Source organism: Periplaneta americana, chromosome 17, assembly GCF_040183065.1.
Source record: "Periplaneta americana isolate PAMFEO1 chromosome 17, P.americana_PAMFEO1_priV1, whole genome shotgun sequence".
NCBI classification, from domain to species: domain Eukaryota; kingdom Metazoa; phylum Arthropoda; class Insecta; order Blattodea; family Blattidae; genus Periplaneta; species Periplaneta americana.
In genome coordinates this window covers 93639810-93655831 of record NC_091133.1, presented here as the reverse complement: position 1 = coordinate 93655831, position 16022 = coordinate 93639810, and the positions used below count along the sequence as shown (strand labels likewise).

Below are 16022 nucleotides of genomic sequence, written 5' to 3'. Positions count from 1 at the left end.
AGTGAGTGAGAAAGAGTATGGTTTTCCTCGTTTCAGCCTCAGTCTAAACAATATAAAGAAACTACTGTACTGATTAATGACTATGAACAGTAAAGTTTGTATGAAAATTATTATATAAATTCTTTTCAATAAGACATTTTCTACATTTTCCTTCATACAAATTGTTCTTGAACATTCCTACTTTTTACTTCTTGAGGTTTGTAATCAGTTTCATTTAATACTGTAGATGAAACTTGCTGTGCTGAGTGAAATGAGAGTCTGTTGTTAGTTGTATGCACATTATCAGAAGATAATAAACCCTTAGAAAGGTGATGTGATAATTGTAAGCCTTATTTCAAAGAAAGTGAGATTAATAAATTAAAAATAATGATAATGTGCAGAAAAGGTATCGACCATATTTTCGATATCATCAGTAATAACTAACATTGCTAATATAGCCGAGTTAGCACTGTGGTAGCGTGTCTGCCTCCAGACTAGCCCTGGTTCGATTCCTGGCGGGACAGAAATTTTCATGTAAAATTTCTACCTCAGAACTAGGAGAGATGGCGGTGCACAACTTCTAATCACTAAACTGTGCACCAATATGCCTGGGTTAAATCCCAAATCTCTCCACCGTGCTTAGGAAGAGAAGGCATGTGTCACTGTTGATAGTGATTCGTCCATCAGATGGGGACATTAAACCTGGTGGCCCCCTTGGTGCTATTCGACAGGAGTAGACTACGTGCCAGCACTGGGTTTCCCCTTATCCCTTCATCATCATCCTCACCCATTCTCTACACTACATTTACACGAATACTTACACATACACTCACTCTAGTATACCATATAACTCTTTACAGATACTACACATGCATAACGTGGCAACTTGAAAATGGGTCACAGTCCAGCCATCTACCCGCAGTATGCAGAACTCGAATCACGTAAGTGAAGTGGGTAGGCATTAGACACACACACACATTGCTAATATACCACCAAAGTATCCGTACAAAGTTATATGAGTGACAATGTTTAATAGTTCATGGCTAAGAAGTTTGTACGAACTTCATTAATGCCTCTTTTCCTAGGACATATAACTGTATCATTGCCTATGTTATGTTCACAAAGAACCCTAATGTATGGTCCTAAGTCAATTGATCATTTGAATTTTCTGCTTTTAAATATATTGAACAAGACTAATTACAAATTTGGGTTGACCAAAAATTCATATCTGTAATTCAATGATTCCACTGCAGACATACATAGTACAAGAACATCATATCCTTAGTTTTTACTGTAATTTATATGTACAGTAACTCAGAACCAGTTTTAAGTAAACGCATCTTGCGATCCATATGACAATACAAGTACTTCCACTATTTGTACTCACCACTTTCTCATCAAAGAAGCCATGGTCATCTGTTCGCTGCTGTCCAAGTAATCTATCTGTTTCCAGATCAGTGTCAGGTTCATCTGGAAATAAAATAAAAGTATTAGCAAAAGGTAATTTGGTACATAATCTATAACACTATTCCCAAATGCCAGAGTTCAGTCAGAATTAAAGATGATAAGACAATCTTTCAATACACTGATTGGTACCAGTACTACTACTGGCAGTAGCAATCATAAATAATGGAATGTACTCTTTTTTATTTTGCTTAACACTCACATCTCTTAAGCAACAAAAGCAAAAGTAATAGTCCTCAAATGACGTTAGAAAGTTAATACATATAAGCAAAACCTCTGAGAGGTAAGAATGTGAAAAAATCATTACTTCGGGATTAACATGTTACTGTTGTCTTAGTATTTTTGTTTATTATTATTATTATTATTATTATTATTATTATTATTATTGAGTTACATTTTTCAATAGAAAAGTTATTTTTTATCCAATGGAGGGGATGGAAGGGGAGAGGTAATTGACTTTGCGTCATTCTCTCAACTAGGAGCAACACACAGAAGCTGTAGTTCCTTTTCTTACCATAGTTGTTGCACTCAGTGCATATCATGATGATTAATGGTGCAATACTGATAGGGGAAACGGGAGTATCCTGTATAAATCCACCACCAAGCACAGTCTTTGTCCATCACAAATTCTACTTAGACCCACTAGGATTCGAACCTGGGTTATCAGTATGAAAAGCTGATGCTCTAGCCAACTGGCTAACGGTGCGATGAATATGAAAGTAAGTTCTAGTATTTCTTTTCCTTCTTTTTTCTCCTCTTCCTACTTCACTGATGCTACAGTGAGAGTTGGGAAACTGATCATCTCTCACACCACTACTCAAGCTGCTTAATTAGAAATTCTCTTTGGCATAACTCAGGGTCCTAGCACTCGCTTGTTTCTGTCAGCAAATGTGGTATTTACAACAGTTGCAACTGTTCTATATGTATATAAATGAATCGGTTATTTCGAAAATGTAACATGTACAGTTCTGCACAAACTACTTCAATTTATTAGCCTACATCAGTCAAACTAAAAGTCAGTTCCTTATTCATTTCTATAGATGAAATATGTGCCATATTTTATGATTTTTAACAATATGTTACAGAAAATAATAAAGAGCACTCTGGTTGAAAAAAAGTAACATGCGCGAAAATGTTACATGTTACATTTTCGAAATATTCGATTCATTGATGTAAAACACAATACTCCCAAAATAGTGTTGCTTATTCATTCAATGCTCTGTCGAAAATCAAGAAAGGTTTTGTGTTTGGCTGTACAGAAACTATGATTATACATGTTCAACATTTAAATATAAAATACAACAAATACGATTGTCTTGGTACTTTACTTTACTTTTTGCTAATGACCAAGTTATTATTGCCAAATCAGTAGATGATTTACAAAGAGCAGTTTACAATTTGCTGAGAATCACTTCAAAATTTAACATGGAAATATCAACTGAAAAACTAAAGTGATGGTATTTTTAGAAAAAGATCCAACTCTGTGCAAAATTATTATAAATAATACATTAGCAGAACAAGTGAATTCATTTTATTATTTAGGTTATAATTTACCATACATAAATGATGACATGACTAAAAAAAATCAAAATTTCTAAAAAATTACCGAAGCTATTAACAATGTATTCCAAGTACAAAGACATACAAGGCTGAGGATATATAAAACCTTTGCACAACCAGTTCTAAACTACAGCCGGCCAGTCTCCGGCTCTGACATTTCGCTTGGAAAGAGAAGAGAGAACGAGAGTGAAAGATAGTGACCAGCACTGCCAACCTGTGGCGTTTTGAAGTTGTCAAAAGAACCTCGAAATTCCACTGTGAATGAAACTATTATGCTAAATTTTAACCTTAACACTCTGGTTCGGTTTATAGTAATGTTTTTAATTCTATTGTAATTTGCTGTTACAAGACTTGAGTTCTGATATGCGAAGATTAATCCAATCGCAGTTTGTAATGGTGGGAGAGAGGCGGGTACTAGAGGTTAAAGTTGTCTGCTAGAACCAACCAGCTATGAGCGTCTGATGTATTTAGAGCGATGTTGCCACATCTTTTTTTATGCGGAGCACGTGGCGAACGAGTCGTTACTTCTTTGTATTATAGTACAGGCGAAGTAGTTGTGTTTTTTTGTGCTTGAGCGATTTACGGTGCCTGTAAACCTTATTATAATATGGCCAGTGGTCGTCACAATCAAAGGAAAAAATCGGCTCTTTTAAGAGCTAAAGTCATAAATTTATATACAGATTGCGTGAATATTTTGAGAAGGAGCGAGACAATGGAGAACCTCTTCTCCTTGTTACGAAAGTGGTAGATAGAATTTGTGAAGCTTTGAAGGTGGGAAAAACAACCGTTAAAAGTGCGGAGTCTTTCCACTTGAGTATTAACAGATTCTAAGGAAAGTAGAGTCTATTTCATTTGATACTCTTTCATTATAAAGATATTCCCATAGTCTGTGGTAATATACTGTAGGCCTATATATAATTTACATACGTATTCGCATTAGTTTTTATTCTGTTATAATTATTTAGCTGTGTACATTAAAGAAAAATGCGATCTACGTTTGTGTAAAATGATTTACATACGCGTTCGCATTAGTTTTTATTCTGTTATAATTATTTAGCTGTGTACATTAACGAAAGATGCGATCTATGTTTGTGTAAAATGATTTACATACGCGTTCGCATTAGTTTTTATTCTGTTATAATTGTTTAGCTGTGTACATTAACGAAAGATGCGATCTATGTTTGTGAAAAATGATTTACATACGCGTTCGCATTAGTTTTTATTCTGTTATAATTATTTAGCTGTGTACATTAACGAAAGATGCGATCTATGTTTGTAAAAAATGATTTACATACGCGTTCGCATTAGTTTTTATTGTTATAATTGTTTAGCTGTGCACATTAACGAAAGATGCGATCTATGTTTGTGAAAAATGATTTACATACGCGTTCGCATTAGTTTTTATTCTGTTATAATTATTTAGCTGTGTAAGCTACATTAAATAAAGATGCGATCTACGTTTGTGTAAAATGATTTACATACGCGTTCGCATTAGTTTTTATTCTGTTATAATTATTTAGCTGTGTACATTAACGAAAGATGCGATCTATGTTGTGAAAAATGATTTACATAGGCGTTCGCATTAGTTTTTATTCTGTTATAATTGTTTAGCTGTGTACATTAACGAAAGATGCGATCTACGTTCGTGTAGAACTGTAAAATGATTTACATACGCGATCGCATTATTTATTTATTTATTTTTTTTTGTGATCTACGCTAGCTGTGTACATTAACGAAGGATGTAATCTAAGTTATATGTAAAATGATTTATAGGCAAGCCTGCGCGTTCGAATTAGTTTTTATTCCGCGCCACAAAATCGGCTGGCGAGCGCGTGACAGTTTTCATTCTGTCTATATGTATCGGCAACACTGTCTCCCTCGGTCATGAGAAACGTCAGGGCCGGAGAACGACCGGCTGTACTGTAGTTTATGGCAATGAGTAGGGACATGAATTTTTTGCATCTATTTTAGCATCTACTTTTTCCAAATTAGCATCTATTTTTCCAAAGGAAACTTTGCTTCATTTGTCAGAAGATAGCATTGTGCACAGTTCAGCGTTTTCCTTCTTCAAATTACATCGTCTGTCTGAAACAACAGCACCATACTGTGATAAAACATGTTCACTGTCAACATTGTTTGTTGGTGTTCACAATACTTGAAAAGGACATTCTGAAAATGCTTTATTTTCTGTTCTTAAAGCATTAAACACTTTTACTATGCTTCATTTTTAACCTGCTGTTCAAATAAGCTTCTTAAATGAATTGTATGCACTTCGAATTTCTTGGTTTTTCCTGAATCATCTCAAAAATCCTGGAAACATGTCAATATTTGATTCGTCAACATTATTCAATAGAATCACATTCTTTATGTAGAATGTCTTCGCTATAGCCTCAAAGTTCTTTCGATCAGGGGCCCTTTTTCTTCAAAATAAACAGTTTATTCTTTGCTGACTGAGCAGCTTTAGAAAAGACATCTTTACATTTAGTTTCATTCAATGGACTTAAAAAGTGCCTTTAATTTTTGTGTATACAGTAGAGCATCGATTATCTGAATACTGATCAACCAAAACATCGGTTAACCGAAAGCATTCCAGTCGGTAAATTCAAATTTGCATGCGTGCCATGTAGAAGTTCCGCTAGTGCTGTTTGCGAGATTTAGCGGCAAAAAAAATGAGTTTCAGCTCTGAAGCAAAAAAAAAAAAAAATTGGACTTCTTTTCTTAAACTGTAGGCCTACTTTAATGACCATTTTGAACTTGTCAAACTAGGTTAGTCAGTTCTCTATGTTATTTGTAAGACATGTGATACAAAATATATATGTACTGTTTTGTGTTTAATATCAGTGTTTCTTTGTTTCATATGGCTCCTATGACACCAGTACAATTTGTTTTCGTAAATGATCGGTTATCCGAAAAATCAGTTATCTGAACAATTGTTTCGGACAATCGATGCTCTACTGTGTGTATATATAGACACACACACAAATTAAAGGCACTTTAAAATGAGCTTTTCACTTAAAAATTAGCACGTTGCTGATAAATCGCTATTAAATAGCATTTTTTCATGATTTCGCAATTTGATAGGAAATTCGCATTTTTTTGCACTTTCAATTCTACTAGAAAATCATGCTAAATCACCTTACAGATGAAGAAAAATACTTTCTGCCCCACAATTAAAAAATTCGCGGATTTCGCAAATGCGAAATTTTCAGGTCTCTAACAAGAGGCATGGACGATAAGGAAATGTGATGAGAGACGGTTAACTACAGCTGAAATGCGATTCATGCGAAAAACTGCATGATGGTCATTACTTGACCATCGTCGGAATGAAGACATCCTCAAAGAACTTAAAATTGATCCTATCGTTAATTATCTACAGCAATATAGACTGCAACGGAAAGACCAAGTCAAAAGGCTGGATCGTATTAGTTGGCCTAAACAAACGTTATCTTCAGTCCCAAGAGGACGAAGACATTTAGGATGACCTAAAAAATGCTGGCAGAGACCATAACAGATCCACTGGGGTCTAATACATGAAGGCTCATGACGATGATGATGATGATAAATACGATAAACAAAATTGGAATAAAGTAACACACCGTTTGCCAAACGGCTAGAGCATCCACTTCCCATACTGGTACCCTGGGTTCGAATCCCAATTGGTTTAAGTAAAATTTGTGGTGGACAAAACCACTACTTGGTAGTAGGTTTTCACGGAGTACTTCTATTTCCCCTACTGACATTCAACCATTCCTTCATTAATTATGTGGTGCTACGTAGTTTGTTTCCCATAATGCTCCAAGAGTAATAAAACTGAAGTAAATAAAAAACTACAGCTTCGATGAGTCATTTCTAGATGTGCGCATGCATGCACGCAAAAACACACACACCTCCACCCACTAAGATCATCCACTAAACTCGAGTCCCATATAACAGATATCTTGTTCAGGACTTATCCCATCTACCTCAGAATACTTTCACTAGTATTGAAATGTTGTATGGCTGTTTAGTCAACTGGCCGACAGGTTTGAACCTCATAAGTGACACCAAAACACCCTCATGAAGCGTTTTTTTTTTTACACAGTCTTTCAAACAGCATTCATTTCTCATAATTTCATTCTAATGTTCACCTGGAAATCTTTTCCTATTTTTTTTTAATGCCTACATCATCTTTCATCATCATGTCATCGTCATCGTCATCATCATCATCATCATCCTTCATGCTTTAGGCAGTTTATTGCCTGTAGCAATTTACATATTGTGGTCTGTTCAACGTCTTCTCATGTATTCCTTTGTTTTATGCCTGCTCAATTCAAAGCACTTCCAATTACACTATTCTTATTTCGTCCTTTGTTACTGAATCTATTATTCATGTCAAAGCTAGTTTTAAATATTATACATCAACTTAAAAAGATCAGAGTCAACAACATGATATATTATACAATGAAACTTTTAAGTCACATATTATCTCTCAAGCAAGCTGTATTGCCTGAAACAAATATTCTAAATACAATTCGGAATTTAATACTCACATATTTAATTCTGAATTGTATTTTGAATATTTGTTTGCTCCTCACTATCTATATTGTGCTGGACTTTCCAAGGCCAATATTCAGTGATAGTGTAATGTTCAAATGCTACAACACAGAACTTCATAACAGTGAATATTTTTGGCCACCCTCTTAGCCCAGATTATATCTGTGCGAATTTTATGTATGGGCTTTCTGAAAGTGAAGCTTTTCACTTTATGCCCTACAAAGGTTATGGCTTATTAAGTTTGCAGTAAGATTCACAAAGACTTGTACCATTGAGTCGTCTGAAATATATTAAATTGCCTTGAAGAGTTTGTCTGCTGCGATGGAGGCCACATTGAATATGTAATGCAGTGCAATTTATTTTCAAGAATCCTACAACATGTGTCTGATGTGTAGTTAAATTGCGTTGTATAATGAGGTTAGAGTAAATATTAAAATTTGCCAACTGTTCATACGTCACTCTGTATATCAGCAGAAATACTAAAATCCTCTGGTTACTATAAAAATTTTAAATTCATTCCAGTAGTTTAAAAACCAGAAAGTGGAAAATTATAGTCCCGTCGCTCTAATTTCCGGCAGCCAATCGTGTTGTAGGTCGGCTACATTTAAATGTGTGCGTCTTGTGATTCGCTGAGGAAGACGTTATTCATTTCTTAAGGCTCGATAAATACTTAATATAATCGCCTGCCATTTTGGCTCTTTCACTGGCGTTCGCAGAAAGCACACGAGGACGTTATTTGCCGCTCAATTATTTGCTGAATTACAGTGCGTTTTATTTATTATCATAGGAGCTACGAAATGATAATGTTTAACGGTGTGGCAAATAGATTCCTCGTATGGTACCTCGGGAACGAAAGAACAAAAATGGCGAATGATACTACCTATCTAGACTTTATAGAGCCTTCACTTCCTAAGACATAAGCAAAGAGGAGGAGTCATGCCGGGAATAACAGCGTCGCGACTATACAATCAAAGATCACCAACATCAAAATTACTATCGGCACCAAACTCCCAGGTCCAAATCATTTGCATCTGTATTTTTTAAGAATTTTTAAACAATTTAAGAATATGATATAAGCGTAATGTACAAAATTTCAGAAAGCCAACTTTTGTGGACATTTTGAGCTTTTTTTTTATTACTATTTACCTGATTTCTTTCAACTCGTGAGCTATTAGCATCAGTTGTCGGTTATATTTTTCTTTTCAGAAGGCATTTGTAAGAATATAATATAAATTTAAATAAAAAATATTCAGAGGAAAGTAATTAATTTTTGTATTATATTTAAACACTTTTATATGCCTCAATTTCCAGTGTGCATATTTCCAGCTTGTCTACCGAATATAGACAGTGATATCTTTTTTGGTGCATATACACCAAATTTCCATTTCCAAATTTATTTTGTAAAAGCAACTATCTCCATAAATTATTTCCATAATGATTTCCAGTCTAATATGAAACTGTCAAAACACCAAATTTCCATTTCCAAATTTATTTTTATGCTCGACCATGCCGAAATATAGTAATTATACACCTGGTAGTAGCCCTTTAATGCACCTCATTAAAGTACACCTATTCATTATAGTTCAGTTGTTCAGCCAATGAGAAATCACCATTGTACCATTATAAAACCGCAAGTATCGATTATTCTCGGATATGCAATCAAAAGACAATCAGCGAAAAGTCACGGAGGCTGGAAATCCAATACTGTCGCAGAAGGTTATGTTCTGTTACTATAATAATTAGCGTTAATTGTAAATAATAATCAAATAAATTCAATTTGTCATCTCGTTTTTCAATTCTAAATCAATTTCCAGGTTATATCAATATTAATGTTCATGTTATTCTCTAGATTATATGTCAAGGTCAATGACATTCGTCCCTCGGAAAAAATCAATACTTTTGCGTCTGCGCACATCTCACAATTTAGGTCAGTTCCGCTCTTCACTTAAATAACTATAACATGAATACTTATGAATAATTTCAAGTTAGAAATTTGGTCGAGCATAAAAAGTCGTATGAAACTTGCCTATAATGGTAATTAAGACGCTCGTATGAAAATTATGAAACTCGCTTACGCTCATTCCATAAACAAACACACTCGCGTCTTAATTACTATCATTATAGGCTCGTTGCATAATGTACTATTGTAAAATCAATTATTTCATAAATGCTTCCCATAATGATTTCTCAATTTAACATAAAATTGCTATCTTTAATGTTCCACACAAGACAGGCTACTTCTACAATTTAACACAACATAAGTTACAAGTACAATACTACCTCTACAAAGTTAACAAAACATGCTATCTCTATGTATTAACAAAACACATGCTATTATTACAGCATAGTAGTGTCATTCTTAAGATATGTAACAGCTTGCAAGCAGGCCTCATATCTAAATAAGTATCACTCCGTCCACAAAACCTGATGATAGAATTCTAATTAGAAAAGCAGATGAAGTTCGATTTTTATAAATATATAAATGACAATACTCAATCTTTTAAATCAATTGTTGAAAATGTTCTTTGCTTGCATCTTAATGTAACAAGCTAACTTCTTGAAATGTACAAATGTATACAGAATTCTTAGAGAGCTTATGACAGAAACTTCTCTCATAATATTGTCTTTTGGTTCTTGCGAAGTGTGGGATTTATGTAGCCTAGTTATTAGAGATGGGACAAAAATCCTGGAACTGTTACACAAATTAAACTGTTTCTAAATGAAACTGTTCCAACAGTTCCAAACAAACGAAAGTGTCAAAATGAAAGTTCCAATCTAAATTTCATGTTCTATGCAGTTTTACAAAAGTATCTTGCCCTTTAAAACAGTTTATAAACTATTTTATGTGACAATATAAAGCACTCCATGCTATCTACCTTGCTGGGACTACTTTCGACCTCTGCTCGAAAACAATACATAGATCTTATAGGCAGTGAAATTTAATTTAACTAATCTCTTTTATTCCCTCTCAATTAACTATATTAAGTAATACCGCGAAAAGCAATTAATGGCCACATATGAAGAAATCCATGGGGAATCACCTAGTAGGCTACATGTATTGCAAGAAACAAAGGAATTTTGTACGTATTTGAACCAATTATTGTAAACAGTTTTCTAAATGCAGATGTTTTATGTCACATAATCATGTTGTGAAGACTATACACGAATTTATAAATGTAATGTGAAATGGACACTACTGAACAATGAAGAAAACCTGGAGGGGAGAGGGGATCACACACAATGGAAATTCTTTACTTCAGCCTGAGGCTTATTGTGCTTACTACTCCTATTCTGTGAATGGTTGGGTAGCCAAATGGCCACACCATAAACAATCATTTGTATTATGAATAAATGTAGGATAGCACGGAACATGCTTGTTTTTTATTTATCTGGTTATTTAACGACGCTGTATCAACTACTGGGTTAATTTAATTAACAGTGCTAGAATTAGTGATAGTGAGATGGTATTTGACGAGATGAGACCGATGATTCGCCATAGATTACCTGACATTCGCCTTACAGATGGGGAAAGCTCGGAAAAAACTCAACCAGGTAATCAGCAAGTGGGAATCGAACCAATGCCCGAGTGCAACTTTGGTTCAGCAGGTAAATGTGCTAGAGCTACACCGATGGCTAATATTCTTATTACTTTATAGTAGATGAAACAAGTAGCAGCATTATTGGAACAGATCTGTGGATGTGATCTTACAAAACTGTTTTTGGAACTGTTACGTTGGAACAGTTTCTTCATTGAAACAGCCTACAGGTGAATCTGTTTAAAAACCATAACAGTTTAGCCCAACTCTACTTAGAAGTACAAATACAATGTGTTTTACTGTCTAAAAATACCGATATATAACATGTCTGAAGTGTGGAACAACGGTCATTTCAGATATACTGCCTAGTTGCAAACTGTTTCACAGCTTAGAAACACACATGCTATGTCTACAATATAACATAACATAATACAGTAAAACTTCATTTATACGTTTTTATGGGCTCTGAAGAAAAAAATGTGTAAGTGAGAGAAACATACAGCTGAAAGAGCATTTAATTACATATGAAACAGCAATAATAATTAAGAACATGTGATTTATAAAAAAAAAAAAAAAATTAAAAAAAAGTCAGTTACAAACACACTTCCTCTTTTTTCCACTCATTGGAATTGAAAAACCAATCAGCAACCTTCTCGTCATGTCATGTTGAGTCTACTGTCAAAATATTCTAGTTCTGATACTGCAAATGAGGATGAATGTTATGTATGGCTACAGGTAAAGGAGTACCTTTATAATCTGTCTTGATAACAGTGGAATACACAGAATTTTGTCAAAAATTTTGTGTATTATTATTATTATTATTATTAAAAATATGAACTGTCAAATACACAAAACATTAAACAAACGTTTCACAATAAAGTCAGAACTCTAACAAACTGGTGAATACCTCTCTTAAAATGAGTTTAAAATCGACAATGCACAATATTTAACATTTGCACTGCAGAACTATCAAAACAACCTTTTCAATATGTTTAATAACAAGTTAAATTTCATATTGTGTCGGCTTCATTTTATTACAAGGTTGGTACTAGGCAGTAGGTCTCTCTATTGTAAAGACAGCATTGCTATAATTCGAATGTGTGTCAAGCACAGAGATTATATTGAACCAGAGGCAGAAGGACTATGTCTTATATCGATGTAGATTTTGTTACTGTGACAGTGAAAAATTAGAGAAGGGAAAACGATTATGAATTAAATAAATACTCAAATCTAAATATGTATTTTTTTTAAGTTCAAAAAATGGGGGGGGGGGGGGTTCCAAACCCGGTAAACCCCGCTCTTGCGTACATCCCTGCTTGATAATATAATTTTAATCTTGGATGGTATTTTAGCACAGATACATATTATATTCGCCAGTTTTTTTTTTTTTCTGGATTTTAGGATAAAAAAAATTATATTCAATGTCGGAAATATAATATTTTTCACGTTCTTACATTTTCACAACAAACCTAATTTCGAGCAACATTTAATTAGAACTATAAATGAAGTTTTGTACACCTTGGGCTTTAAAATACGATCATATAAGTGAAAAAACGTATAACTGAAAAAAATTAACATTGAAAGTATAAAAATTTTGTCGGGACTTCAGAAAAAAAGTATAACTGTAAAAAACTAATAAGTGAGAAACGCATAAATGAAGTTTTGCTGTATAACTAACTCTACAGTTTTAATGGTACACATGCTAACTCTACAGTTTAATACAAATTTGTCTGGTCCAATTAATACTAATACATACATGCGATTTATACAGTTTAACACATATGTTATCTCTAGGATTTATTGCAATACATGCTATCGTCAAAACGTAACAACATGTATTCTCTAGATTTATCATATCAGTGCAGGCAACACACAGCCAGTGAGGTGCCTGCTCACCTTCCTCACCTCCTTCCTCGCCTTTGTGAGTTTTCTGTTGTTCTGACACACCCATAGGTTCACCATTTGTAGTTGCTCCTGACCGTCTCCTACAACAATTGCATTCAGTATGTAATGAAAGTCAACAAACCATGGAATATCAAAGTAAGCACCTCCAAGCAATATTGACAGTCTCTGCAGTTTGGTGAAGCTCAAATCAATTCAGTCCCATATGCTTGTTATAAGCAACAGGAAAATCTTTGAAGCTTACTTTGACTTTAAGACTATGATATAATCAGTTTCTTTCCCACTCCCCTAAAACTCAAAGTCTACTTATTTACTTATTTATTCATTCAATATGTGTAAAGCTGGCCTTCTGTATAGAGTTTTATTTTCTTGTTTCTATAGCATTAAGTACCTATTTCGAACATATTTACCAAATTGTAGTACACGCATGGAAGAAAAACGTGCCTGATACTTGGTTTCCACAAAGTGATTGTTATGGTTACTTTCCATGTTTTAAGTTCATATTTCTCCACTTCTTCCCTTCATTTCTTCTACAGCAATATTTGATTTGTCCATTCCTTGTTTAGAATTTGTCTACCTGTATCATCTAGGTTCACTTAGGTGCAAACAACAAATAATTGTGTTCTCTCATTTTCTTTTCACTTGAACTTGTGTCATTTCCTTATTCCTACAGTCGTACTGTGTCTTTCCATGTCAATAATGGAATGATAAAGACAAGGAAAACGTCCTCTCAACTGCTTCATCCACTTCGTATCTCGCAATATGTCAGAAACTTAAACTTGAGGTTGTGCAGTGCGTGGATCATCCTGTATATTTAAATCCATATAGTACTAATGTGAGTTACACAGACCAATTCTTACAATTTTCTTGCAAACAACTGAAAGGAAATGATTTAAAAGTACAACATCTTTCTTCTGTAGTATCATGTCCATACAACATTTAACGAATTTTACTTAATGTAATGTAAATAAAGTACATTCTCCAGTTTTTTTAAATTTCACACATCCCTAGTTTTTAGATTTAAAGGATTGCAGCTTCGATGTGTCCGTAAGTGAGACTGTGTGCTTATTAGATTAATAGAAATACTGAAATTTGTAAGTGGCCTTTAATGAGATTCTAAGTAGCTAAATTACTTATTTCTCAAATAACTTGACAGTCAGGGGCAATTCTTTCACAATGAACAACACTGAATGGTCTTGTGGACTCTCCTGTAGTAGTAAGACAAAACTGATAAGAATATGTTTGAAATTTAGTCACGAAATATGAAGTTTTTACAGATATTTTAAAATTTTGTAACGAATATGTTAACTGCTCAAAAAAATTCGTATGAATTTCCTTACGTCAATTTTTTTTTCTCAGAATAAGTTTTGACATGGAGACATAATTATATCTATATCATCATCATCATCATCATCAAGTATAAGGCTCAACGCCTGTTACGGTCTCAGTGAGTCATTCACGGTCCACTTTTTTTTTTGGTCCAAAGATCTCTTCCCCTGGGGATGGTATTGAAGAATAACTTTTGGTGGTCTATTATAATTCATTCGTTGGACACGGTTTTTCCACTGGAGTTGGTACTTCTGTGAAATGGTTGTAACTGAAGTTCTTGTATAATATCATTTCGACATAATTATACAAATATTAAATAATGTTTTACTGGTAAATAGTCTCTTTTTTCTCAATTTCCGTAATGATCAAGATTATGTTAATTTTTCAAAGTACGAGTAATTTCGTGCATGCACAAGTGTGTGTGTTTGTGCGTGCGTGATGTGTAGATGCATGTGCGACAAAAATTTTACAGCTTAGAAAGTTATCTAAGCGAATTACTTCATAAAACTAATGTAACCATAATCATTACAGAAGCTGAGCAAAAATCAAGAGCTTCAGTTTTCTGTACAAGAAGCTTCAAATGTCTCTTCAGAATCCATATTCATTTCTCGCCAAAAATTGTAAAAAAGAAGGGCAGAACAAGCTGAGTCGAGTATTGAGAACTGTTGTAATATGTTATATTTATATGTATGTACACAAATTATAAAACTGTAAAATAATGAGACATTATTTTGTTTAATGATTGGGAACTATAGTCGTATTTCTGGAGTTCGTTACGTAAATCAATATCTTAGTGTGTAAAAAACACTATAAACAAGGCGGATAAAATAGTTTTTGCAAGATAGTGTGTTTTTTCTCGTTACAGCAAATGGCCGCTAGTACTGGAATTTGATTTTACTGAATTCAGAGTTGGCAACCTAGATAAGTATGTTGAAATATTACAAGTAACTGCTCTAGGGTTGTAATTAAAACTACTCCTGCCATCTACCGACATATATGACAAATTTCTTGCTGAGAATCAGTCAGCTGATGATGGTCTAACGTACATAGGTAGGCCTACTGTATATTAATATTTTTAAAAATATTTTCAAAATATAATATCGTGCAAAAAGTACTGCACAATACAACATTTGTGAAGTGCATTGCAAAATCTCAGAAATTGAAAAACTCATCCTCGATTTTGTAAAAAGCACTTTCCAACCTTGTATCGTAATATACTATTACATGTTCAATTATTATTTATGCATTACTATTTATCTTTAAGAATATTCTTCTGGCAGGTACAGTAACTTTCAACATAATGGATACACAGTATATTAATTTTAAATACAGTTGTATTATGCTACATAAATATAAATCAGGCCTACTGCGTGGATAAAAAATTTTTTACAATTAAAAAACCATTCTCGTCATCTGCAAGCATTAGCTGTTCATTTATTCTCAAAAAGCTGCCGTTATTACGTGACAGTGATGTTTACTTTTGTGTATTGCTGATTTTACAGTTCTCTTGTGTAACAGATGGAGTAAGCAAAAAGTTGTTTCTTTTGACGTACTGGTACCTGTGACTAATTTCTTGATGTAGTTCAGTACTGTTGTGGACCCTGATTATTTAATTCCGCTTGTTATAATAAGGGTAACATATCCGCATTTCACTAACATATGTGAATGAACTATTCTCTTATTACTATAATTAACTCCCTGATCAAGATATGTGACATC

The 16022-nt window shown here is 33.8% G+C and overlaps 1 protein-coding gene and 1 long non-coding RNA gene across 13 annotated transcripts in view; one reads left to right on the top strand and one right to left on the bottom strand.

Annotated features, from left to right (window-relative positions):
* LOC138692901 (uncharacterized) overlaps positions 1-16022 on the bottom strand; it is a 163226-nt gene that overhangs the window by 67233 nt on the left and 79971 nt on the right. For 9 of the 11 annotated variants that reach the window (XM_069816225.1, XM_069816230.1, XM_069816229.1 and 6 more), the window contains 2 exons: positions 12969-13057; positions 1367-1449 (listed from right to left, as the gene is read on the bottom strand). In XM_069816225.1, the coding sequence (XP_069672326.1) occupies positions 1367-1449; positions 12969-13057 (172 nt within the window). The remainder of the gene's footprint in view (positions 1-1366; positions 1450-12968; positions 13058-16022) is intronic. The other 2 variants (XM_069816227.1, XM_069816233.1) reach the window with 1 other exon arrangement.
* Positions 1-16022, top strand: part of LOC138692905 (uncharacterized) — a 30202-nt gene that overhangs the window by 6033 nt on the left and 8147 nt on the right. For both annotated transcript variants that reach the window (XR_011330158.1, XR_011330159.1), the window contains exon 3: positions 15169-15353. This is a non-coding gene — a long non-coding RNA (uncharacterized lncRNA). The remainder of the gene's footprint in view (positions 1-15168; positions 15354-16022) is intronic.